Raw genomic sequence first — 25,234 nt, 5'->3', positions numbered from 1 at the left:
TGCCACACCTGCACACTTTTTAATCAACTCCCTCCAGGCAGGGGGACTGCAGATCTTCCCTGGCAGCCTGAAGGTGCAGGAAGAAAATTGGGAAATCTCCCTGGGAAATCTCCTCCCCTCTGCTCCATTCTCAGAGCCCAGGAAGAGAAAACAAGGAGGAATCAGCCCTTTCCACCCCAGGGATGTGCCAAGCTCCCCTGTCCCTGTCCCATCCCCTCTCCCACAGTTTGCAGCTGTATTAATATATTTAATTCATCCTGGAGTCTCCAGGGATCCCTGCAGAGGAAGGACACCAAGCCCTGAGCTCTCCCAGAGGGTTTGGCCACCCAAAGCCTTCCCTGGCACCTCCTGAAACCAAGTCACCAAGAGACAGCAAACGCCGAGTGCAAAACCAGGGTCTTTTATTAGAAATCTCCTCGTATAAAAATGATCATGCTCTACACAGTCATCGAATAATTCATAAACATCCAGGCACTGAACTTTAGTTTTTTTGTGTGTTTTTGTTTTTTGACTGGTCAGTACATAAAGCAGACATATTTCAATCCATATGGTCATCACATACATTAAGGAACCACCTATAGAAATCAGCACTTTGAACACAGTCTAGGTTTTATTTTATTTTATTTTGCTGTCTGTTTTTTTTTTTCTTAATGTAAATTTTAAGTATTTTTATTTATTTTTCCTTTTTGCAACATATAGAATTTGGTAGGATATGGGGTAGAGAGTGAAGAGGGACGGAGGAAGACAGGAACGAAAGAAAATGGAAGATTAAAAAAAAAATAAAAAGAGAAAACAGAAGGTTCTGCACAACCACAAACAATCTCACAAATTCCAGAAACGGGAAAATGTTGGGGCTCTTATTTTTTTTTTTTCCCTCTTTTTTGCCAAAATACAGGAAAAAACAAAACCCAAAGACTTGCTGAAGTCCGTGCCCTCTTGCCCGTGCTCCGTCCCCCCTCTGTGGGAGCCATGCATCGCCACCGTGGGCGCTGGAAGAGTTTTAGTGTTTCTTTATGGATTTTTTTTTTGCTGCTGTTGATGGCGTTTTCCCCCGGGATTCTGCCCTGGGGCTGTCCCCTGGCTGCCACCTGCCTGTGCTGCGGTGCTGTCCCTGCCAGGAACCCGCTCCCTCCTGCTCGCTGCTCCTGGAGCTAAATGGCGTGGTTGCTGTAGCTGACGTAGGTCTGCTTGGTGGCCAGTGCTGCAAGGAGACACAGAGCTCACGTGGGTCATCGGCAGAGCCACCTTCCCCTCCTGGCTCCTGTCCCACCCCCTGACCCGGCCATGGTGCCGGGAGGTGCCAGCAGGGATGGGACAGGGTTTGCTCAGGGGTCTGGGCAGTGCTGGCACTTGGGGTCCTTCCCCGAGCCCCACGGCAGCTGTGGGTGCTCCTGAAGGACACTTCACCCCAAGGAGAGCCCCCGGGATGCGCTGTGAGCTGTGGGAATGTGGTCTCAGGCTCCCATGCCCTCCCCTCAGCCACCTCCTACAGACAGACCCAGAGGTGCTGCACCTTGCCAAAGCTCAGCGTGTCCCAGCCAGCCCTGCCTGGCACAAATCATGGGGTCCCAGGGCGTTCTGGGGTCCCAGATGGGTGTCCCACACCCCTGGTCACCACTGCAGCTGGGAGTGGAGCAGCAGGCCACAAAATCCACCATCCTGGCTGTCCCCTCATGCAGAGGGTGCCACAGGGACACAACCCTGCTGCCACCCCAGCTTCCCCAGCCCTCTGACACACCAGGAGAGGAGGCAGCGATGGCTCCAAAGCCACCACACGTCCCAGGGTGGCACTGGGGGCACAGTAAAAGCCACAGAGCAATGAACCCCCCCAATCCCTGCAGAGCTGTGCCACCGCCCTCGGTGGGGACAACACTCTGCTGATGTCCCCAGGTACCACGGGATCAGCAGGCACAGGGACACCCTCCAGCCAAGGGCACGGGCAGGTGCTGGCACAGATGGCACAGCCTGGGACACTCTGAGCAGCACACAGGTGTCCCCAAAGGGAGGGGACAGCAGCAGCTCACGGTGCCTGGCTGGCAGTGGAACCTTGCTGCAGGTCTCCAACTGGTGTTCCCAGATAACAATTAGATAGAGCAGAAGGAATTGGAGCTGACAGAGCTATTTGTTAGCTGCGATGTTCTCGTAGCTGATCTGCCCGTATCAAAGCCCTGTGAATTATTTATTCTGTTGTTTATTTAAGGGTACGTGACCCGGCAGTGACAGAGTGAAAAATGTCCCCTCGGTGCTGCGCTGACGTCCCCTGCGCCTCCCACCCCCAGCACTGCCATCCTTATTCCCTCCTGGGCACCACGGGAGCTGCCAGCCCTGCTCGCTGCCAGCTCCCCCCGCCCTCTGCAGCCAGGGATGTGCAGATGGAGCTCAGCTCCCCCCGTTCCCCTTTATGATCCTCGGAGGATCCCTGCGGGAGCCACCTCACCTTGCGTTTCCAGGTTCTCGCAGAGCTCCGACTTGGCCTCTCCGTTGGGGCGGAACCCTCCCTTCTGGGAGAACTTGTTGGACATGGTGGCCGCTGTCACCACGGCCTTGAGGCTCCTCTTGCGCTTGGGGACGTTCTGCTCCGGGTGGAAGAGGATGATGTACACCTTGGGCATGTAGAGCATGCCCAGCGACACCGAGGCACTCAGACTCACCGAGATGGTGACTGTACATCTGCAAGACACAAGGCCACCAGCTGAGAGCCCAAAGGCCCCGTGGGATCCAAAAGGGAAAGGAGGAAACGGGGAAAGGAGGGAAAGTTTGGGGTTAAATGAAAGGAGCGGGGAGGCAGTGCTGGAATGGTGTTCAAGGTGAGGTTTGATGCTCCACCAGCCTCAGGGCAGGAGCTGCAAGGCTGGTGCTGGGCACAGCAAGGACACCCGATCCCAGGGCACATCCCACTGCCCTTCTCCCTTCAACAGGTAATTCCCATTCCCCAGCTGACTCCTGGGCTCTTGTCATGTAAGTCACATATTACACACCGACGCTGCCTTTTTGCAGTCAAAACTAATTTCACGCTCACTGTCCAGGACTAACAGTGACAGATGTTTTGCAAAATGAAAGCCCATTAATCTGCCTGTAGAATAATCCATTTTTCTATGGAGAGCAGTTGGCAGGCTCCTCTCAAGCCGGGGCATCTGAAGCAGGCGGCAACTGGAAGCAGAGACCCCCTCCCTGTGCCCATCCCACCTCTTGGGGAGGCCAGGAGGGCAGGTCCCTGCTCCATGGGCATCCCTGCTCTGCCAGCTTCTGGCTCCTTCCTCTCCAGCATCCCCTGCTCCACCAGGCAGTTCTGAGGCTCTGGGGATGAGCAGGGAGGGGGCTCTGGGTCTCCTCTGTGCAGGTCACCCTCAAAGCTTTAGAAGGAGCCTTGAAGCAGTTCCTGAGCTTCGCCTGATTCAACATCCAGGGGTTCCCCAGCTGTTTCACAGGTGGGATTTCATGCCCTCTGAGGAGACAGCACCTGGAGGAGGAGCCAGGGAAGCCTGGGGGCTGCAGCAGCGGCCAGAGCAGGGTCCCCATGTCCCCAGGGGCACACCTGAGGGTTTCTGAAGAGAAAAGGTGATGGAGAGCACACACGAGGCAGAGGCTCTGCACAGCTCCCAAGAGTGAGAGCTGGTGGGACACAGCTGCTCCAGGACCCCCCCAGGACCCACAGGTCCCTTTTGTGACCCTGTAATGCCAACCAGCACCTGGCCCAGAGCCCAGAGCGTTCAGACTCAGCCCTGGAGGGAAAATGCCACCAAGCTGGTTCTGAGTCAACTGGAAAACTTTGGTTTGTCCCCAGAATAAAACCTCCTGCTGTCACACGCGCCGGTTTGTTTGTTCCACCTTCCCTCTCTAGGCAGTTTTTGGAAATAAAAATGTCATTTCATCGAGCAAAGTCAAAACACATCTCTGTGCCAGAATATGTGCGCTTTTTTATTTCTTCCTTGTTTTTAATCTACTCCAACTCTCCAGACTCTGCCACGGGCATCCTGGACCAGCCAGGAACGAGGGAAACGCTGAGAGCCCAACTCCAGGCACGCCAAGCCCTGCCTGGGGACCAGCACAGCGTGACCCTGGTGGGGCACAGCTCAGCTCAGCACCCTCATCTCCTTGGCCAACCCAGCCATTTCCATATTTTGTGTCTCTGCAGAGAGTCCCCCTTCCCTGTGCCTTGGGGCTCGGGGGCGTTTCAGAGAGGAGGGAGAGAGCAGCTGAGCCGAGCTGAGCTGAGCTGAGCTGAGCTGAGCTGAGCTGAGCCGAGCTGAGCTCAGACATCTCCGTGTGTGCTCCCCCCTCACTCCTGGGCCAGTTCTCCCAGTGCTGCCAGGGACTCCCCTGTGCTGAGACCCCGCTGGCCCCAGCCCCAGCTCCCCAGCCCACTCTCTGCCTCCTGCAGCACTTTTGGGGTCTCACAGAGCCACTGTGGCAGCCTCTCCCCCACGCTGCGTTTGCAGGAAGCGTTTTCTGCCCACTCCAGCCCCCGCAGCCGTGTCTCGCCGCAGCAAACCCCTCACCAGCTCAGACAGGAATATTTTTAGCCTGGAGCCTCCACAGAGCCGTGCAGCTCTGCTCAGTTAACCTCTTGCCACTGCAAAAAATGACCATTTCTCACAGTTTCACTTCCCACTCTCTTAATTGGCTTCCAGCCCAGGACCTCGCTTTGCCCCTCCATTAACAACGCTGGAGCTTCCTCCGGAGCCCTGGGAGGTGTGAGCTGTGCTCGTTGAGCAAGTTCCAGCTCCTGCTGCCTGGTGGGCTGGATCAAAGAGCACAGGCAGCCCTGGCTCAGGGCGATGACGCTGAGGGACGGCAGTAACCCAACATGACCCCACAGCAGCCCCCAAACCCACGCTGTGCTCGGCTTTGCTGAGCCTGTCCTGCCCGAGGGAGCAGCCCAGGCTTGAGGCACAGCCCCGGCTTGTGCCTGTCCCACAGCAAATCTCTGCATGAATGGGAAGCTGCCCCCACTCTAAATCCACACCTGGCCCCGCTCCAAGGGGTTCTGCACCGTGGTGGGTGCTGGGGAAGGGCAAACCTGCTCAGCATTCTGAACACCACGGGACAGTCCCTCTCACTCCTTCCCTTCTCTCTTTTCCTTGGCTAAAAGCGAATGTGATAAACAGGGAAGCAGACAATGACTCCACTGTTCTGCTGCCACCTTATCAGTGCAGGAAATTGTCTCTTTCTTTAGATGCTCTGTTATTGCTATTCCTGTAATCCGCCGGGATCGGCGGGGATGAGAGGCTCTGCTCAGAAAGGGCTTGGGGGACTTGTTACAATAATGTGCCACCTCCATGCAAAGCTGTGGGCACGAGGTAAAGCAAATAAAAGTAAAAATGGGGATTGTAATCCAACTCCTCCACACCGCGAGGAAGCCTTTGCCACAGCCCTGCAGCCTCAGCTGGGCTCAGGGCAGAAGTGCCAGGGGTTCACAGGTGTGGCTTTGCCCTGTGGCATCCTCAGGGCTTCAGCCATGAGAGAACAGCCCAGACAATACTCCTGGATTTCCTGTTCCCAAGGGTGCAGAAGCTCCACAGAGCCCAGGAGGCCCTCAGTCCCAGCAGCAGTGGGGTGAAGGGGATGGGATCCCTCCCCAGCTGGGGGTGCCCCTGGAGCATCCCCAGAGCACCACGGGGGTGATGCCAATGCCAGTGCCCCCAGCTGTCACCCCAAGGACACCCTGAGAGTCACACCCTCTGTGCAGGCTGTGCAACAGCTCCTTTTCCACCTTTGTCTCCCCCAAGAATGCAAAACAACAACTAAAGCACTGAGGGAGCCCCAATCACCTGCTGCTCCCTCCAGCCTCATCTGAGCACATCCATCATCTCTCAGCTGTGGCCCAGGGACACTCAGAGCCCATTCCCACATCAGCAGAGCCGAACTCCAACCTGGAATCCCAAAGCCCCTCGAGGGTTGGCTCAGCAGGCTGGAGGCAGGGCCGGGCTGTGAGACAGAGCTCCGTGTCCGAGGGGAGTTGGGAACATCACTTTTTCCGCCTCTAATCAGCTTGTTAGCAGCCTAATAACAGAGCAGGCCTGTGCATTACAACCCCCAACGAGAGGCACAGCCTATTGTGGAGCTGCTGCCTGACAGGCAGCGTTCAGCAGCCCTAAATTATCCCGTGACAAGCTGCAGTGAAGAGGTGAGCAACCTTGCGCATAATCTACAATCATTATCATTTCCATCTTTATTACCCACAGTATGCCAAGCACATTAAGGAGGCTTTCAGGGAGCTTTTGTTTTGCAATAATTTCTTTAAAAACCTGCTTTCTTGTTAGTATCTCCCCTGCCATCTCATCAAAATGGAAATGCTGCAAAAGGCTCCATTTATTTCCTTTAATTCTCCTTCACACTTCCAGCCAGAGAAGGCCTGGTGGGACTTTCTGGTTGAGCCAAGGTCAGAGGTGGCTGGGCAGACTCAGCCTCCTCGAGGGATGTGGATGCTCTGAGAAGAGATGCTCCAGGACAGGACAAACTCAGCAAAAGCTCCCTCAGCAAACCTTTGCAACAGGTGTGTCCCAAAGCCATGGTGTCAGCAGCATGGGAACACACTCAGGGGATCCAGAGAGGGATCCGGGTGCTGGGACAGCCCAGGGATTTCCAGGGAACAGCAGCTCCAAGGTTTGTTCATCGGAGCAGCGCTGGGCTGGCAGGCGGGAGCTGTTTGCGTTCGACAGAAACGCGATGATTCCTGTTTTGGCTGGCAGGCAAAGGGATTTGGGTCTCATTCATGAGATTTTTATTCTTTGTTCTTAATCCCTCGCACTTGAGCATGGAGCCTCATCCAGGCTGGCCTCGGTCCCATGAGAACTCAGCACTGGGAACAGGGGCCAGCTGGGCAGCACCGGGTCCCTTTCTATGCAGAAATTGTGCCCATGACACCCTGGACCTGCCCCAGGGGCTCATCCTCCCCCAGCCCACACAGCAGCAGCCTGTGCTGCCCACTGCCCCCACCCACGAGGCGCAGTGGGGCCAACATGGAAAACTTCCCACCCTAATTCCCAAGCTGACCACGCTGCAGGGAAGTTCTCCTCTTGCTCAAGACACCACAGCCTCTCCCAGCCCTGCACACCGGACACCAGCCAGGCTCTCCCCTCCTCCCTTACCTTTTCCGCCGACTGCGACGTCCCAAAAAATATCGGGATGAAGGCTAACCACACAATGCAAGTCGTGTACATGGTGAACCCAATGGGCTTGGCTTCGTTAAAGGTCTCGGGGACCCCGCGGGTCTTAATGGCGTACACAGTGCAGGTGACCATGAGGAGCATGCTGTACCCGAGCAAACAGATGAGGGACAGGTCCGAAATGTCACATTTGAGGATGCCCCGGGCAAAGTGGGGGTTTGTAGTCCGCTGGTCCTCGTAGTCAATGACAGAGTGGGACGGGTCCACAATGAACCAGATGCAGACACCAACGAGCTGCAGGGAGATGAGGCTGAAGGTGATGACCAGCTGCGAGGCGGGGCTGATGAAGCGCGGGGCGCTCACCGACTTCTTGCCCTGCTCGAAGATGCGGTAGATGCGGTTGGTCTTGGTGAGCAGCGCGGCGTAGCTGATGCTCATGCCCAGCCCCAGGAAGATGCGCCGCAGGGAGCAGGTGCTGAGGTCGGGCTCGGCGATCATCAGGAAGGTGGTGGCGTAGCAGAGGAAGATGCCCGTGAGCAGGACGTAGCTGAGCTCCCGCCCCGACGCCTTGACGATGGGCGTGTCGTTGTAGCGCACGAAGGTGATCACCACGAACAGCGTGGCGATGATGCCCACGATGGCGATGAACACGGGCACCACGGCCCAGGGCGAGCTCCACTCCAGCTTGATGATGGGGATGGGCGTGCAGCTGGTGTGGTTCTCGTTGGGCCGCTCGTTGAAGTGGCAGCGCTTGCAGTGGAACTCATCCAGCTGGTACTGGTAGCCCTCGCAGCGCTCGCAGTGCCAGCAGCAGGGGATGCCCTTCACCAGCTTCTTCCTCTCTCCTGGCTGGCAGGGCAGGCTGCAGATGGAGCTGGGCTGCTGGCTCCCGCCCCCCGGCCACAGCATGTTCTCCACCTGTGGGGTAGATGGCACCAGCCATGCTGAGGGCACAGCAGGCACCTGCCGGGCACACCTGGGCACAGGGGATGCCCTGTCCTGCTTGGATCTGCACCATCAACCCATCAGCACATCCCACAAAGGGTCCCAGCCCAGCCTGGCATGGGGCCAGGGAGGTGGTGAAGCTCTCCATTGGCCTTTTGGGAACATTCAACAACAGGAACCCAAAATAAAGCCCCTCCTTCCTTTAGGAAACCCCATCTGCTCTGGTCTGGCTCCTGTCTCCTGTCCCATACCCAGAGTCCCTGGGGTGTGGTCACACATGCTGAAGCACCAGTGTGCACCTGGGGGACACCTTCCCCTCTGCCCCCACCACCTTTGGCTGCCTGGCTTTGCTCCCAGGGCCTCCCAGACTCTCCATGGTGAGAAGAGAAACCTGCAGGACCTTCCCCTTGGGCCACGCCCTTACCTTGAGGTGCAGGTGGTCTGTCCACTGCCCGATGACTTTGTACTCAGGGGTGGAGTTCCTGATCTGGTACTGGTAGATGTCGTAACGCCCCGGAGCATCTCCGTTCTCATTGAATGTCACAGGAGTCCCAGCAATGCCTGTGGGAAAGGGGGCTCAGCACCCACAGCACCCCCAGCACCCCCACCCTGACCCCTGGGGTCCAAGGGGGCTCTGGATGGATGCTCCCCCCTCGCTGCTTCTTCTAAGAAAAGGGTAAAAGCAGCTTTAAAAGTTTAATCAAGTGAATTCTGGAGATAAACACTAATGAAAGGAAGGAAGAGAAGAATCAAGCGAGAGGGGAAAATAAATAAAAGAGACACTGTGGAGGAGATCAAAGGGTGGAGATAAATAGGAATAATAAGGGGACCAGACAGAAAATGTTTCTTAAGGAGAAAGGGCAGAGGAAAAGATGCGATTCCAGAGGAGATCTGAGACAGACAAGGGCAGAGCAGCAGGAGGCAGTGGGACCTCTGCCAGCTGGGAGGGAGGAGCTGGCAGGGGGAGAGGCTGGGCAGGACAGCAGGTGAGGGCAGGGTGAGGGCAGGGTGAGGGCAGAATGGCAGGTGAGGGAAGGGCAGCAGGTGAGGGCAGAATGGCAGGTGAAGGCAGGGCAGCAGGAGAGGGCAGGGTGAGGGCAGGGTTGCTGCCAGATTTACGCTCCAAAGGCTCTCAGGAGATGTGGAAGCTCAGACCTCCTCGCCTGCTGATCTGCTGCCCTCCCTCCACACTGCACTCACAGGGCAGCAGCTGCCAAATGGTACCACAAATAAACTGTGGGTGCTGCTGTGTGACCCACACTGGGGACGAGCAGACACCCCGGGGCTGCTCCTGCCACCGCCCCAGGGCACAGCAGACCTGAGAAGTTGACGTTGCGGATGTACTTGAGCAGCTCCACGCCGTCCACCGGGTCCATGCGGGAGCACAGCCCCACCTTGCCGGGGCACAGGTTCTTGTGCATGTTGTGCAGGGCGTGTCCCATGGCGTAGACGGCGTCGATGACGAACTGCACCTTCCCCTCCTGCTCGTACGAGGAGTCCTGGCCGATCCTCTCCCGGTCTGTGGGGACAGGGAAAGGGGGTTCCACCTCCTGTGCCCCAGCCATCTCCCCCCAGGATGTGTCTGCTGCACCCAAAGCCTTGCAAACGAGCCCACCCTGGAATGGAGCAGCTAGAAATTCCAAGCCCCATCCCAAACCTGCACATGCAGCCAAGGAATATTCCCTGGGAATACCCAGCCAATCTCCCCATCATGGGGCTCTGAAAATATGGGTGCTGCAGCTTGCTGCGCTTCCAAGAGCCCTGGGGATGTCACATCCCTGTGCCATGGGACATCCCTGAACTCCCAGGTCCCCAAGAGGGGGACAACAGGGTCCCCAACAGGCTGGGCTGTGACCGACATCCCACCCTCACCCCTGCATGTTTCATCCCTCTTTCATCTCCCGGGAGTTTCCACCAGCTCAGGCTCCAGCAGTGGCATCAAGGACTGCCCAGGAGGCATCCATCACTGCCTGCCTGTCCCCATCTCACTCCCAAAGCCTCCTGTCACCCCACTCCCCTCCCCACTCCCCTGCCACCCCCCTGCCTTGCTGACCCCACAGCCTCCCCGGCTGGCAGGATCCCGCAAGGATCTGGCAATTACCAGCGACAGCTGCCTTCCCCCCTGTCATAACTGCCCGTAATGGGACCACAAACATGTTAATCACTCAGCAGAAGACACCGATTAACGCAGCACGCTGTTAATTACAGCTAAGAGAGCGTCTCCCAAGGGGCACGCCGCTATGGAGAGCCTTGGCCTCTGCCCCTCCATCCCTGCCCCGAGGCATCCTGCCAGGCCTCCAGTGGGAGGGAGGGTTTGTCAGGGAGCCGAGAGCACCACCTCCCTCCTCTGGAGAGGCGGCACATCCTAGAAAGTCACGCCAGGGTGCCCAAAATTAACCCCAGCTACACCAGCAGGGATGCACCCTGATGCGAGGTGGGATTCACAGCGACTGCAGGGCACCAAGCACCACTTGCTGACCTTCCTTCCCTGCTGTGGGGGAGTGGGATGAGCTCCAGTGAGAGGGAACAGTCCTGTGAGCCGTGCTGGAGATCCCCGTGCCAGGACCTGCGCCACTGACATGACACTAAAGCGAACTGATAAGGAACTGACCGACAGGAAAAGATGATATCGGGGAGGTGAATTCATAGCCCATCCTTCAAAGTTATAAAAACGCTTTTGGAATGTGGAGATTACTCATGCAAAGCCCAGCAGGTGATCCCTCCTTCCACATTATTGACAGGAGCCATTAATCTTCCCCCTCAACTTCAGGCCCTTCCCCATATTCATCTCCAAAGGCGCAGACAGGCCACTCTGTCTTGTCAAGATAATTACCCATTAAAAGAAGAGCTGTAATAGGCTGTCCAGGGAGCTGAGCCCATGGGGATGTCACAGCCCTGCCACCGTCCCCAGCACCGTGCTGCCCAGGGCACGCACAAGACCTGGGGCTTGTCCTTAACAGCTCCTCAGCTTCCCTCAGTCACCTCATCCTTGCACGCATCCCAAAATCCAACCACCGCAATAGCACAGGCTGTGGAGGCTGCATTTTCATCCCTGTGCCAAGGCTGAGCAGTGCAGATAAGGAGCCATCCCTGGGGCTGTCCCTCTGTCTGTCAGCACCTTGCCCCCAGCCCCAGCTGCTTTTTTCCAGACGGGAATTAGGCCGGTGCACAGAGGGGCAACGTGGAGCAGACAGACACGGCTTGTTCCCAACCTGGAGACAATAAATCTCTGCCAAGCTCCAATAGACGAGGGCCACGGAAGGGAGGTGACCTGCTGATTATAATAGCAGGGTCGTGCATCGTTCTACAGGGCTGGTAATTAATTTTCAAGAGCGTGACGAGGCTCGGCAGCCCCCTCGGAGGAGGGACGCGGCTCTTCCCCAGCGGCGGAGGAGACGGGATTAGAATCAATTCCCTGCACACCACCAGTCCTGCCTTTTGGCAGGACTTAATCAAAATCACTCCCAGCACATCTGTGGGGAGCTGGGGATGGAGAACTCCAAATCTTTTGGGTGCTGGTGGCAGCACCCAGCACCCCTTGCCGTGTTTTTGGGCTGGGTGAGCCCATCCAGGAGCACGGACGGTCCCTCCACGTGGGATACTTGTGGCAAACATCTGATGGGTGCTAGGGCTGGTCCCAGGGGTAACACAGGCAGCTGCCATCAGGAATTCCATCAGCTCAGCCCTCACCTTCCTCCCAGCCCTCCCATCCAGGAACGGGAGCCAGGAGCTGCCTGGTTCAGAGTGGGATCCTTCAGTTTGGTTTTTGGGGTGGAATAAACTAGCCAAGCTGGCATTTCTTGTCTGTGTTGGGCTCTACCCAAACCTGAGACAAACAGCCCCAAACCGGCATTTGCACCAGCCCTGCAAGGCAGGAGCTCGTGGATCTGCAGGGGCAGGTGATTTGCTTCACCAGGCGTTAGCTCCCTGCTCTATCTGCCAAGCAACCACTCGGGAGATGGTTTATTTGCTGACAAATTCCGATGATTTACAGACAGCTCCTAGGACATTTGCCACATCGTAGTTTCAGCTGCTTCCACTGACACCTTGGCCCTGAAATATCACCTGTTTAAAAGCTACATCACAGTGGAGATGAGGAGATCAGCGCTCACAGGGCCTGCTCATGCATCTCCTGGGGCCAAGGGTTCCCTGATGCTCTGGAGAAGGGTGAGGAGCTCTTGGCTACCCAAGGCTATGGCCACAAGCCATTTTCCTGGTGTGCCCTTGCTGCTTGCTCAGCTCCCACCCCCCCAGATCATCAGCTGAACGCTTGGGGAATGCCTGCAAGGACAGGGATGTAGAAGCACCATCTCACTCATCCTCAGTGGTGAAAGCAGGGGGAAAACAAAACCTTCGCCATCCAACTTCGCAGGCACAGCCAGGTCCCTCTGTCTGACGGCACACGATGGCTTCCAAAGACATCCCTCCCAAGGGGACAAAGGGACGTGCCAATGTCCCCAAGTCCTGCCACGTCGCAGCCCGCGAGCCACGGCGCCGTCATCTGTCTTCAGGCGGTGCCAGGCAGGCAGTAAATCTCTCCCATCTCTCAGTAAACATGTCACCTCCCCGAGCCTCCAACCATCACCTGACAGCAGCGCTGTCAGCAAGACAGATCCCCGGCTGCCTTGTTTACTGCACTCGTCCCTAAAGCCTCTTTTGGCTGGAAATGACTCAAAATGCACACTGGGGCTTCAGGAAGCAGTTGGGGACCTGGAATGGGGATCCCCACCAGGATCAGAAAAACTCCATGCTCACGAGCAGAACCACACCCCCCCGTGAGCCCCCAGCCTCGCAGAGCAGCCCCCCAGCTCTCACTGGTGCATTTCTTGATGCTGCTGCCCTTCCTCAGCGCGTGCCGGCTCAGCTTGCAGTGGAAGTTCTCCTCCCAGAACTCGGCAAACCAGATGTTCCTGCGGTTGTTGTCCAGGGTCCTGCTGGAGAAGTAGCGGTCGAAACCTGCCCGGGGAGAAAGGGGATGGAGGGGGATAAATCCCAGGGATGACAGAGAGATGCATCACACACTCCCAAATTCCCCAGGCAGAGGGGAAGGGAGTTCATGTGGTGAGATTTTGCCCAAAGTGTCACTTGTGAAGAGATGCAAGTGGAAAATCCACTCAGGGAAGATCCTCTGCAAAGCAGAGACTTTCTGGGACTCTGAGAGCAACAGGAAATGCCTCTCTAGGAACACTGGTGATAAAGAGAGAGTAGGGAAAACATGGCATGTGGAAAAGAAGGAGGTGATTGGTGGGCAAATCAAGAAGTCTTTAAAGCCCATGGTGGTTTCACAGCCAAAACCTGCATTCGAGGAGGGCAATCTCACCTCTGACTGAGACCCTCTTGGGCAGGATGGTGACAGAGCCCTCGGCCACCTCCTCCAGGTGCAGGACGGGGGCAATTTTGGAGCCCCAGCTGTCCGAGCCCATCCAGATGAAGTGCCCCGTCTGGTTCGCCCTCTTGGCCGCCTCCAGCACCCTTCTGTGGAAAGAAGCAGCAGAGGCTGGGCCACCAACTCCTTGTGTGGCCCCAGGGCAGTGGGGACACTGGCACAGTGCTGGTGGCATCTCCTGCTCCAGGCACAACCTGGTGCACACGGACACACAAAATCCAGCGGTGCCACTCAGCTCCCACACCCTCTGTCCTCCCAGCCCGGGCACGCAGGCTGCTTCTCTCACTTCATTTGCATATTTGCTGACTGGTAATTGAATTTCCCCTTAATTACCCAACATTAAGAAAGGAAAAAAAAAAAAGGAAAGGAATCAGGTTATGCCGCAGCAGGCAGGGAAAGCAGCAGCGTGGAGAGCACGTGCCCCCAGCATGGCCAGACCTGGGAGAGGAGCAGCAAGTGCTGCCAGCACCCAGCATGGAGCTAAACTGGGCTCTGCTGAGCTCAACTGGGCTCTGCTGGGCTCAACTGGGCTCTGCTGGGCTCAGCTGGGAAAGTTGAGCAGCAGCTGGGAGCAGAGATGCCATCGGTCCTGCTGAGCATCCCTCCTGGTGCCAGACACTGCTGCACACTCCTCCAGTGCCAGCCAGGCCAGGAACTCGGTGGGAGGATGGGAACAGAGCTGTTCCTGGATCTGACCCTGTGGGCCCTGTCCCCCAGGGCTCACTGTCCCCTCGGGGGCTCCTGTGGGTCCCCAGCCATGTGGGAGCAGGGCCCAGGGCAGCTCCATCTCCCCGTGCAGAGCCAAGGCAGGTTGTGACAGCCCCCGCGACAGAGCTGATCATTTCAAGTCCAGATGGTGTTTGAAACGTGTAATAAGGGAAAAAAAACCCATAGAAATCCAGCAGAGTGCAGAGATGGGAAGAGGCAGGCGTGCAGTGGGAGCCGTGCAGGCTGCTCTGAGCTCATCCCAGGCTGTCCTGGGCTCTGGGCACATCCATCCCCTGGACAGTCACAGCCCATGTCCCACTCTGTGACAGCAGCACCTCCAGCTGCCCCTGCTCCCTGTGCAGGGCAGGATCTCCCCAGGGCAAGCCCAAGAAATTCCCGTGGGATCAGTGATTTCCACCCAAACTGAGCCAGGCAAGAATTCCAGCTACAGCCTTCCCAGTCTGTCCTTCCCATCTTCCAGGCTCCACGATGCAGGGTCAGGATCATGGAGAGCCCCACTCCTGGCTTAAAGGAGGCTGCAGAACGCCCTGCCCAGAGCTGCAATCCCATTTGGATGCTTCCAGAGCCCTGATAACAGGACCTGCCATTTATCCTGCAAGGTAAATCCCTTTTCCCTCTCACCCCCACCCGATGTCAGCTCCACAGACATTTCTATTAAGGAAAGAAAAAAGAAACTGGGAGAGTTTGCACATCTGATGTAAACTGATTTAAACTTGCAGTTTACCCACATTTACATAATGTTTGCTGATTAATAAATTAGACACTTAGGAAATCAGGGGTAGCTCCATGTGAATCATTCTGCTCCATAAACAACAGAGCTGCAGCCGCCGCTTCGCCTGCAGAGCAGCTCATCACCCTCGAGTGCGGCCACGTCCCCGGCCCTGCTGGGCACAGAGCGCTGGGGAGGTCCCCAAAAGGTCCCTCAAAGGTCCCCCAGATCTTTTCCTCTGCCACACTGGGGCTGGGGCTGCTCTGCAAAGCAGAACCAGTGCCTGGGTCCTGCCCTGGGCAGCTGGGAGCAGCCCCTGCGTGGTGTGAGCAGCAGCTCATGGCATCCAGGGCTGCCAGAACTGATGGGAAGAGGGATTTTCCTCTGCTGGCTCTGTGTGGCTGTGGTTGGATGGCAGCCACTTGCCAGGTGGCCGCTGTGAGTGTGTCCTCACTGCAGACATCCCCTGCCACGCCACACAGTGCATCCCGTCCCCACTGCAGGCACATCCCAGTGCATCCCGTCCCCACTGCAGGCACATCCCAGTGCATCCCGTCCCCACTGCAGGCACATCCCAGTGCATCCCGTCCCCACTGCAGGCACATCCCAGTGCATCCCATCCCCACTGCAGGCACATCCCAGTGCATCCCATCCCCACTGCAGATACATCCCAGTGCATCCCATCCCCACTGCAGACACATCCCACTGCATCCCATCCCCACTGCAGACACATCCCAGTGCATCCTGTCCCCACTGCAGGCACATCCCAGTGCATCCCAGTCCATGCCTGCCCAGAGCCCCCTCCACACCTGATATCGTCCTCGTTGGCGAAGATGATGACGGCGCGGGCGTGGGAGGTCTCCAGGAGCCGGCGGATGATCTTGTCAAACTCCCCCGGCTTGGGCTCCCTCGGGATCTTCACGGACTGGGCCACGCAGACCCCGCCTGCAGCAGAGAGAGCCCTGGCACTGAGACACCCCACGAGCCCCTGTCCCCTGGGGATGGCCCCTCTCACCATCCAGGGCCCCTCAGCCCAGCAGGCCAAGCTGGGTCTCTCCAGCACTCTGAGCACTTCACCACCTCCTCAGGCCAGACCTCCTGGCCACCACCCAACTCCCTGGGACACATCCCCCAGCCCACCCCTGAGCCCTGCTCTCCCAGGTCAGTGCCTTCACCCCTCCTCTTCCCCCATCTCAGCCCTTCTGCACCACATTCCCTCCCACCCTGTATCTCCACAGCTCCTTCTCTGCCTCCCACCCACTCCTCTGGTACCTGTCACCTTCAGCCACCACCACACCACACTCCAAATGTCCCCAGGACAGACACACAGTCCACCCCAGCAGCTCAGTGAGGATTATCCAGCCAGTTCCAAGCACCAGCCCCTCCCCAGCCCAGGATTTGCAAGGGACTCTAGACACAGAATGGTCAAACTCTGGCAGAACCACCCCACGGGAAGAGCAGACAAGCTCTTCACCACTGAGCAGCCAGGCCCTGCAGAGGGGTTTGTTCCCATCCCTATGGCCCTGGCCAAGTTCCAGACCAGCTTTCCAAGGGGCCATTGCAAAAGCAGGTAATTAAAATAAGAGACAATTGGAAGAGCCCCCACACTTCACTGCTGGGCTCCCAGCCTCCAGCTCCAAAAAGCCAGAGCCCTCCTGCTCCTGCATTTCTGCAGATGCCAATAAAGAGAGAGATGGGAGAGAGAATTAAACATTGTGGGACCTTCTGGATGTAATTGATGGTCTCAATTTGCATAGTAAATGACACGGCTGATGCCTCCTGCCACTAACAGATCGCAGCTCAAGCAAAGGTCAGCATAATTACGACTGGGGCTGGGAGAGACTCCCAGAGCAGGGCCCTGGAGAGGAGCAGGACAGGGCAGGGTGGGGACAGGCTCCAGGGGACTTCACTCCCTACTGGGGCTGCAGGAAAACTGGGAAAATTTGGCCCCTTTCAGCCAAAATCCAAGAGAAGGGCGATGTGCTGGGTGCTGAGCAGGCAGGGAGAGCTGCAGGGATGGGACACAGCATCTCCCACCTGGCTGGGGCTTTCCAGGGGTTTTTTGGGGGGTTTGTTTTCCTGTGGTAAGAAATTGGGCCAATTTGCTGCTTGTTTCCCATATGGGGAGCCAGATGGATGGAGAGGAGGGAGTTGGATAAACAGACAGATCAGCCGGGCGAGGCGGGCAGCAGCCGGCAGCGGCAGCAGGACAGGAATGTCCCAGCCTGGGGACACTCACCCTGGCCACCACAGAGCCCCCAGCCAGGCCAGGGTGTCACAGCACACTGCCAGGGGCCACCATGCAGCTTAATTACAGTTTCCATGGCAATCAGTGGAGAAAATCCAACAAAAGCAGCAGTTTGCACACACTGAGAGCCTTCCAAAAGCCCTGGCACAGCCAGGCAGGAGCGTGCACACACGAGTGGCAGCTGGGGGCTGGCACAGGCACACCCCCGAGTGCCACCAGCCTCTTGTGCTAGGGAACATCTCCCTGCACACGTGGCAGAGGAGATGGAACCATAAATAAACAAGAGGTTAAATGGACGGCAGTTCAGAAATGACCGTGATGTTACTCGGCTGCTTCGTTAAATCAAACTAACGAGGAACACAGCTCCTCCAGGTGACAGCCTGCAGGGCCAGGGAGCCCCTGCTTCCCACAGCAGATGCTGACAATGTTTTTATCTCCTTAATTAATGAAAATATAATCACCAACAGCAAGAAGTCCAGGGTGTCAGGGGGGCAGTGGCTGCGTGGTTTGGGAAGAGGATTTGCCGAGTGATGCTCCCACTGTCTGTGCACAAAATCCATTTAGTCAAAACACTCCTCTAAAGCCAGAAATCAAAGTGAGGGCTGGCAGCAATGGCGAGGAGGTGACCACTCTCCCTGCCCCAGCAGGATGGCACAGCATTGCTCCCTGACTTAGGACAAGGGGTGGCTCTGGGAGAAGGCAGCAGGTGAGGCATGAGGACCCCTCTCCTCCTCCCCCAGCTTGGGAAAGGACCAAAGAGGAGCAGGAATACTGGGGATGGGGGGGAACATCCCACAGGCACTGCTGGAGGCAGTTTGGGGCCAGGCAGTCAGAGGATGCTCAGAGGAGACCCTGAGAGTTTCATCACCGGTGCCACAGGACACGGGGCACTCGAGGCAAAAAACAGCCGGGAAAACCCAGCCTGAGCCCACTTCCAATCCTCCCCTTCCCACGCTGCCTGTGCCATCCTCAATCCCTCTGGTCCGGGTGGGATCTCGCCTCCCCGGGCTGCAGGGACTCTCCTGGGAAGGCTTGTTGTCAAACACGGGTCAGGGTTTAATCTCCACCATTACAGCTCGGTGGGAGCGCAGCCACTCCGGCTTCCCCTCTTGATTGCCGGTGCTTAATTAGCTCCTGGCTCAGGGGGTTCTGCCAGGCTCCCGCAGAGCCTGCCAAGCTCGCAGCAAGCAGGGAGCTGGCTAAGGGGGTAAAGCAGGGACTGGCTCAGCCGTGCAGGAACAGCCATGTGGATGTTCCCCCCACCCCAGGCAGTCCTGAGCACCCCGGGGAGGGATCAGCCCAGCAGCGATGGCATTCCCACTCCCAGCTCCCATCCCAGCTCCAGCCTTCCCACAAGATCCCCGATTCACTGGGAGCGATGCGCTGCTCCCCTGCCCTGGGACTCATTGTTTGTGCCACTTCAAAGCCTCCAGGAAGCAAATAATCACAGAGGAAGCCATCAGGGCCCTCTAATGCAGATCAAAATGCTGAGCTCAAAGCTCCTGCCTCAAGATTTGGGAGTGGCTTTTTTGGGGGCGACCTCCTGGTGCAGCCACCGCGAGTAATGAACCAGAGCGAGACAGCCAGGGATGTCACATGGGGATGAGCAAACACATCACAAATATACATCAGGCTCTTCACTAAATATATGGAAAACTTGGTGAAGGATGAAACAATAGAGGGGGGAAACAGCAGCAAAATTGATCCAGGTACGTGACTGAGGAGTTGGGCTGGGAATATTCCCCTCTTCCCAGACCCAAGGTGTGGCACAGGCCAGCTCCATTACACAGACATCCATCCAGCCCTCATCTCCAAGAGCTTGGAGACAGCAGAGACCTCAACAACACAGAGGCAGAGGGTCCTGGGTGGGCCTGTCCGACCACCAAAGTGATGCCACAGGTCAGGGGCATAGGGAAATGCTGGACAGAGGGGCTGGAGGTGAGGACACCAGGGACGCCCCGATGCTGGCCCTGCCATCCAGCTGACAGCCACTGCCAGTGCAGGATGCTCTGGGGGAGTAAGATGGATATTGGGAGCAGAATGCACTCAAAACACTTTAAAATGGCTGAAGAAAACACATCCTTTGCAGACTGAACATCTCTGCAATGCTAAAAACCCAAAAAGCAGCGCTCTGGTGAATAAGGACTCTCCAGCCACCAGCGCAGCCACCAGCAACCACCAGGGGCCAACAGCATCATCACCAGAGCGACCGCAAACATGGATAAAGATAAAAAGATAAATGAATAAAGATGTGACAGCCACCCAGGTCAGCCTGTTGTGGTAGCCCAGGGCCAGCCCCAGCTGCAAGAATAACCCATCTCCAGGGCGAGTTTCCTCCCCGCATCGCTGTCGGAGGTCGCTTTGTGCCTCAAGCAGAACCGTTTTCCACTGCGCTGCGAAGCTTCACCGTGAGGCTCTGCTAAAAATTGAAACTGAAGGTCAAGTTGATAATGCATCAGAAAGCAAACAGCTTGAGTGCGAGCTGCTAACGACAGCAATGAGCATTATTGCCTGATGGAAATAAAACCCGACTCTGAAGGCTCGGGCTTGGCATGAGAAATGAAGCAGAGCGCTGTGGGGAGGAGAGCGGGAGCCGCTCACCCTGAGCTGGGTGGGTGAGGAACCCCTGGGCAGAGCCAGCGTGGGGAGCTGGGAATGGGGTTGGGGTTGTTCCCCTGGCATAAACACCCCCACGGGGAATCTCCAGCACTTGACAGAGCCTGGCACAGGCCAGATCCTCGCTCAGCTGGCAGCCCTGTCCGTCCCTGTGACAGGCTGCAGGCCCCTGGAAGCAGTGACAAATCACAGGGTCCTTTAGGCTGCTGGAGAAATGCAACTGAGAGCCAGGAATATCCCAGAGATCCTTCACCCCTTCCCAATGGATCTGTGCTTGTGTAAAGGTGTCTGGTGCCAGCAGAGCCCTTTGCACAGGGGGAGACAGAGAGGTGAAGTGGGCAGACCATGGCTCTTCCTCCAGCCTGGCATTGCCACCACAGATGGCACAGCTTGGGGGGGTTAAACACATAAAATAAAGCAGAAAAAAAGGGAAAAAGCACAGTTTTGGTCCAGCCTCACAATTATTCATGGCTGTGGCTCTACTTCCATGGGCAAAGCAGTGTGGCTGACACCCCACACTCGCTCCCAATGGAGACGCTCCAGGGAGCAGCTCAGAGCCCACCCAGGGCCCCACAGACAGCTCCCACAAATCTGCACATTCCTGCGGCATGTCAGGGCTGCAGCATCACCGCTGGCACCACACGGGCTGCCCTCACACTGCAGGCACCGTGGAAATCTGCTTTTTGATAACTAAATTATCACTAATGCACATAATCGCCGGGTTATGTGGATACCCAAATTACAGGACTGCAGCAGCCCCGGATTAACACGTGGCTGCTCTGGCTCCCTGTGCACTCCTTTACTCTGCAATTACGCTGTCAGATCGTTAACATCTGGTTAGAGGAGCTCCTGGTAACCACAGGTATCTCAAAGGAGAAGAGCTCACGCCGCAGCAAGACCACCAGTCACAACCACCGCGCCTTACTGGCGCTTAGTGGAGGAGGAGCGTGGGTTTGAATCGTGCCTGTGCAGACCCTCAGCTGTCCCACAGATCCCTTGGGGGGGCTGCACCCACGGATGGGGCAGCAGAGCATCCCCAAACCTGCCAGGCACTGGCACACACACCCAGCACAGCCCCTTTGCACCTGCAGCTCCACACATCCCCTGCAGCCACCGCTCCAGAGCATCCCCACGCGCTGCTCCTCGAGAAGCCACAGCCCCGTGAAAAATATTCCACTTTTCAAGTGAGAATCCTGAAGAGCAGCTCCCAGGTTGGATCCCCAGATGGGTTCCTCTGCATACTAAAAGCACAGCCGGCTCCGGTGCCAGGGCGCGCGCGCGACAGACGGAATTAACGCTGCTCCTATTTATAGGGCTTTGATTAGGAGCTCGTCACCTCCAAGTTTTTATTCCCTTTATCCATTTATAAGGCCATAACGCAGTTTGACTGGCTCTGGATAGGCCGGTGTCCCACCGACTTTGCCAGAACCTAATGTGCCATTCAGACACACTTAAGCCTGTAATAAGCAGCAGCCTGCGCCCTGCAGGGGTTTAACTGTCTCAAAAAACACCCTTTAGCTCCCATCCCACCCTGTGCTGGGGGCTGAGGTGATGCCAGAGCCAGGAGGGTCCCCAATGTTGTGCCAGCCCTTCCATGGGGTCCCTGGGCACCTCTGGTTTGTGGTAGCAGCACCCACAGCAGCAATTCCCAGGGCTCCTCACCCATCCTGGGGTTGGTGTTCAGGTCCCCACAAGCTCCTGTGCTGCTCCCAAGGCTGCTAATCCCCCTTAAGCATCCCAGAGCTCCCGTCAGCAAAACGCTTTCTGCCTCCAGACAAATCCTCCCAAAGAGTTTTGCTGAGCACGGACTTTCTGCCTGTCCAAAGCCCATAGACAAATTAAAGCACCTGCCCTGGGGGATAATTCCACTAAAATTGGGCGCAGCTCATGCTGGTGCCAACTTGATTTTCTGTTAAAACCTGGGAGTATTTGTAAAAATCTTGTCTTCTGGAAGGCGCCCAGCGCCGTGGCTCAGGCACAGAGGGAAGGGTGAGACCAGCTCGGCAGAGCTGGGGAGCAAGGAGTGGGATCTCGAGATGCCTCCCCAAAGCAGCCTGTCCAGGATTGCTGGTCCCAAGCCTTGCTGGAAAACCTGGATCCTTGTTTGGGCAGCCCCAAAACCCACACTGCTCCAGGGCCATCCCCCAAAGCACAGCATCCATCCCAGCTCAGCCCAAGGAGCCCAACCAGTCCCATCCTTTTCTCCTCCTGTCTCAGCTGCTCCCATCCTGGGAGAGATCCACTCACCATCCTCCCTGGACTTCTGGATGAAGGCCTCCACCCCGCTTTCACCGTAGCTGCCCTCGGAGGCCAAGGTGGAGACGTAATTCCACTTGAGGGCTTTGACAATGTCCACCATGGCCTGGGCCTGGTAGGTGTCCGAGGGCACGACGCGGGAGAAGAAGTCGTAGCGGCTGTTGTCGCTCAGGTCCGGCGCCGTGGAGGCATAGCTGATCTGGGGGATCTGGGATGGAGGAGGCAAAGGCACAGAATCAGGGCAAGGAGGTGATGATCTCCACCCCACAGCCGTGCCCATGGTCCCAAAGCCTTGCTCTGGAGTAGAGGGAGGTGAGAACTGAGGATGAGCATGGGGTAGGTGGAGCGTGTGCCACCATCAGGTGCTCCAGGGGACATCGGGGCTTGGGGACCACCTGCAGCTCAGGAACACCCAGCAGGACCCCAGAAGGGTTCTGCAGAATCCAGTGTGGGAGAGACCAAAGGAAAAAAAGACATAATTCTGCCCTGGCCAGCACTGCCAGGGTCTCCCTTTGCTTTCTTCCCCAGGAAGGACAGATCCAACCCATCCAGCCCCCCCCCAGCCCTAAATAAGCCCCTTAAATTAACCAGAGCCACTGCACCTCTCCCAGCACACTGGAATGATTTAGCACCGCGGGATCAGGCGATGTTTAACACTTACACAGCACTTTCCATTTCCAAAAGCACCACACATCCTCATTTATCTTAAAGATGGAAAAGGCTTATTAAATTATCAAGCCCAGGTTCTCCCCACCAGCTGTTGGAATCCGAGTTGGTGTAATAAGCTCCAGCCACCTCACTGAGAGCCCAGCTGGGAGCTGCAGCCCAGGGATGAGGTGTGCACCAGGGCTGGGTGTCCCAACCCTCCTGGCCCCACTCCATTCCCCTCCAGTCCTGCATCTCCCAGTTCCCTCCTTTGTTTCTCTGTGATTTCCCCTCTCCCACTCCTGCCTCTCTCTATTAAATGCGATTCTGGTGTTATAAACCCACGACTCCACCTGAATGCTAAAAGGCCCCTGGAAAGGAGCAGCCACCCTTCTACCTGCCTGCAAAACAGGAGATGAAAAAAGGGAGAGATGAAGCAGGAGTGGGAGAGGGAGAGGAAGGAATATTTATCAAGGCACAAATAGGATTACTCCCCGTGACAATCTGCTTTGTGCTCCGTTCCGAGGGGCTCTGATCTGCTCGTTGGGGATCTCTGACTGGAGCCGGTGCATGAGACTCCATTAAAATTCTGCTCAGCAGGTGAGGAGCTCGCCTGGCAATCGCTCATCCCGGGGGGAGCAAGGGGGGGCTGCTCCCAGCACAACCCCTTCCCTTCCCTGCCCAGCCTGCAGGAGGGACACGGGCTCAGGATGGAGGCAGTGCCCACAACAGAGGTGATTTGGGGGCAGGGATGCACCCCTGCCATTCCAGAGGGTCCTTTCCCAATGATTTTTTTCCCTGCCAAGTGTTTTAGTTTCACCTCTTCCGCAGGGCACTGGACATGGAGAGGTCCCAGCTATTCCCCATGCCACTGCCATGCCACCCAAGCTCCAACAGCCTGGATTAACCCCTGGCCTGCCCATCCTGCTCCAGCCTCAGCTGGAAAATAACGCCAGAAAATACCTGTTGATCCACAGGCTATGGAGTGGAAGCTGTATTTTAATAAACAAAAGGAAAGGGCCTTTTCCCCTCGCTCCTCTGCCTTGGATGAAAGTGAAAATAAAATACCAGTTCCCAAATGACCATTTCATAGATTTCTTCTGCCTTTTCCCCCCTCTGCCTTTTTGATAGCCCAACTCCTGGCACCAGCTATTTTCTCAGATAAAAGACAAAAGTCCTTTTAGGTACATAAAAGCAAAATGCAGGCAGGGAATTCAAGGTTCTTAGAAAGAAGGATGCAGTGGAAGAGGGAGCTGGAAACATCTCTCAACTGCAAATTTGCTGCACTGGTGGTCCCTTGTCTGGCTCATCTCCAGCCTGGGACAAACACTGTGTTGAGGAAATTGGTAGGAGCAGCTCTCCTGCACCCCAAGAGTTCCTTGTCCCACCAAGAGTAGGGAGTGATCCCAGGGCAGGGCGTAAACCTCCTTCCTTCTCTTGTTTTGAATCAAAAATCATCGCCCAGAATCATCACCCTGAGCGTGGAGAAACATCCCTTGGGATGGTGGGAGCTGGGGCTGGAGATGTCATCCTGCTCCTCCAGGGTCACCAGACTGGTGTGACTGACCTCAAACGCACTGGGAAAGCTGCATTTGGTGCCCTCCATGATCACCCATCATTAATGTGGCTCAGGAGCTGCTGTGGTGTTTTCTCCACCAGCAAGAGACAGATTTCCCCCAGGCTGGGAAGAATGAGGCAAAGGTGGCAATTGCAGCACATCGCAGCCCAGGCTTAAACCATTGATGCCAACATCAACCTGAGCAGGCAGGAAGAACCAAAACCCTACGAAAAACCAAACAAAAACCAACAAAAACCCAACCAAAACCCAACCAAAAACCACTGCAGCGCCAGAGCTGAGCACACTGGTCAGGAGCACCCCACAAGCAGGGGTTCCTGCACCAACCCCCCCATGCCAGATACAGGGTCAGGAGCAGCTAATTCCCTCCCCATAATTATTAATTTCATGCATATCTTATGCAAAGCCCTGGTTCGCCGACAAGATGGAATTGATTTAATTAGAATTTCCATCATCGAGCCATTTGGATGGCAGCTTTTAATTAGGGAGAGCGTAAAGCACCGCGGGGGCTGGGGCAGGGAAGGGCTGAGCGGGGCTGCTCAGAACTCAGTGCTGGGATGGAAGGAGTGCAGCCCCATCCTTCTGCCCCTTCCCTGGGCACAGGGTCAGGCGCAGGATGCAGCCTGGGAAAAGGGAAAAGGCAGAGCTAAAACTCCAGGCAGCACAGCAGGCGCAGGAGGATGCTGTCCCTGATCCCTGCCACCACCTGTCCAATCTTCCTCAACAAGCTCTGCCCAGGGACCCCTCAGGGCTGGGGGCAGCCCAGGGGAGCCAGGCAGCTGGGATTTGTTTCAATAAGCCCAGTGAAGAGCAAGGAAATGAAGTGGCAGCAGCAGGTGATTAACCAGAGCGTCCCCCTTCCCGCTCGGTGAAGATTATTTACCTGCTAAATGGAGATGCCCTGAATCCCTCCACCTCACTGCCCCCACAGCCTCGGGGCACCCTGCCACGAGCCAGGGGGCTCAGCACTGCCAGGAGGGGCTCAGAGGCAGGGGCTGACCCAGCGCTCCCCCTG

The 25,234-nt window shown here is 56.7% G+C and overlaps 1 protein-coding gene across 1 annotated transcript in view; it reads right to left on the bottom strand.

Moving 5' to 3' along the window:
- Window positions 1–379: 379 nt before the first annotated feature.
- The window catches only part of GRM4 (glutamate metabotropic receptor 4), a 28,476-nt gene continuing 3,621 nt past the window's right edge, over window positions 380–25,234 (bottom strand). The window contains exons 2-11 of the mRNA XM_014310312.2: window positions 21,990–22,206; window positions 15,688–15,823; window positions 13,375–13,529; window positions 12,870–13,010; window positions 9,373–9,573; window positions 8,479–8,615; window positions 7,092–8,027; window positions 5,021–5,085; window positions 2,438–2,670; window positions 380–1,201 (exon numbers count right to left, since the gene is read on the bottom strand). Coding sequence (XP_014165787.1) covers window positions 1,152–1,201; window positions 2,438–2,670; window positions 5,021–5,085; window positions 7,092–8,027; window positions 8,479–8,615; window positions 9,373–9,573; window positions 12,870–13,010; window positions 13,375–13,529; window positions 15,688–15,823; window positions 21,990–22,206 — 2,271 coding nt within the window. The 3' untranslated portion in view covers window positions 380–1,151. The remainder of the gene's footprint in view (window positions 1,202–2,437; window positions 2,671–5,020; window positions 5,086–7,091; window positions 8,028–8,478; window positions 8,616–9,372; window positions 9,574–12,869; window positions 13,011–13,374; window positions 13,530–15,687; window positions 15,824–21,989; window positions 22,207–25,234) is intronic.

The sequence above is a fragment of the Geospiza fortis genome, unplaced genomic scaffold (genome assembly GCF_000277835.1).
Source record: "Geospiza fortis unplaced genomic scaffold, GeoFor_1.0 scaffold14, whole genome shotgun sequence".
NCBI classification, from domain to species: domain Eukaryota; kingdom Metazoa; phylum Chordata; class Aves; order Passeriformes; family Thraupidae; genus Geospiza; species Geospiza fortis.
This window is presented reverse-complemented; position numbering and strand designations above follow the sequence as displayed.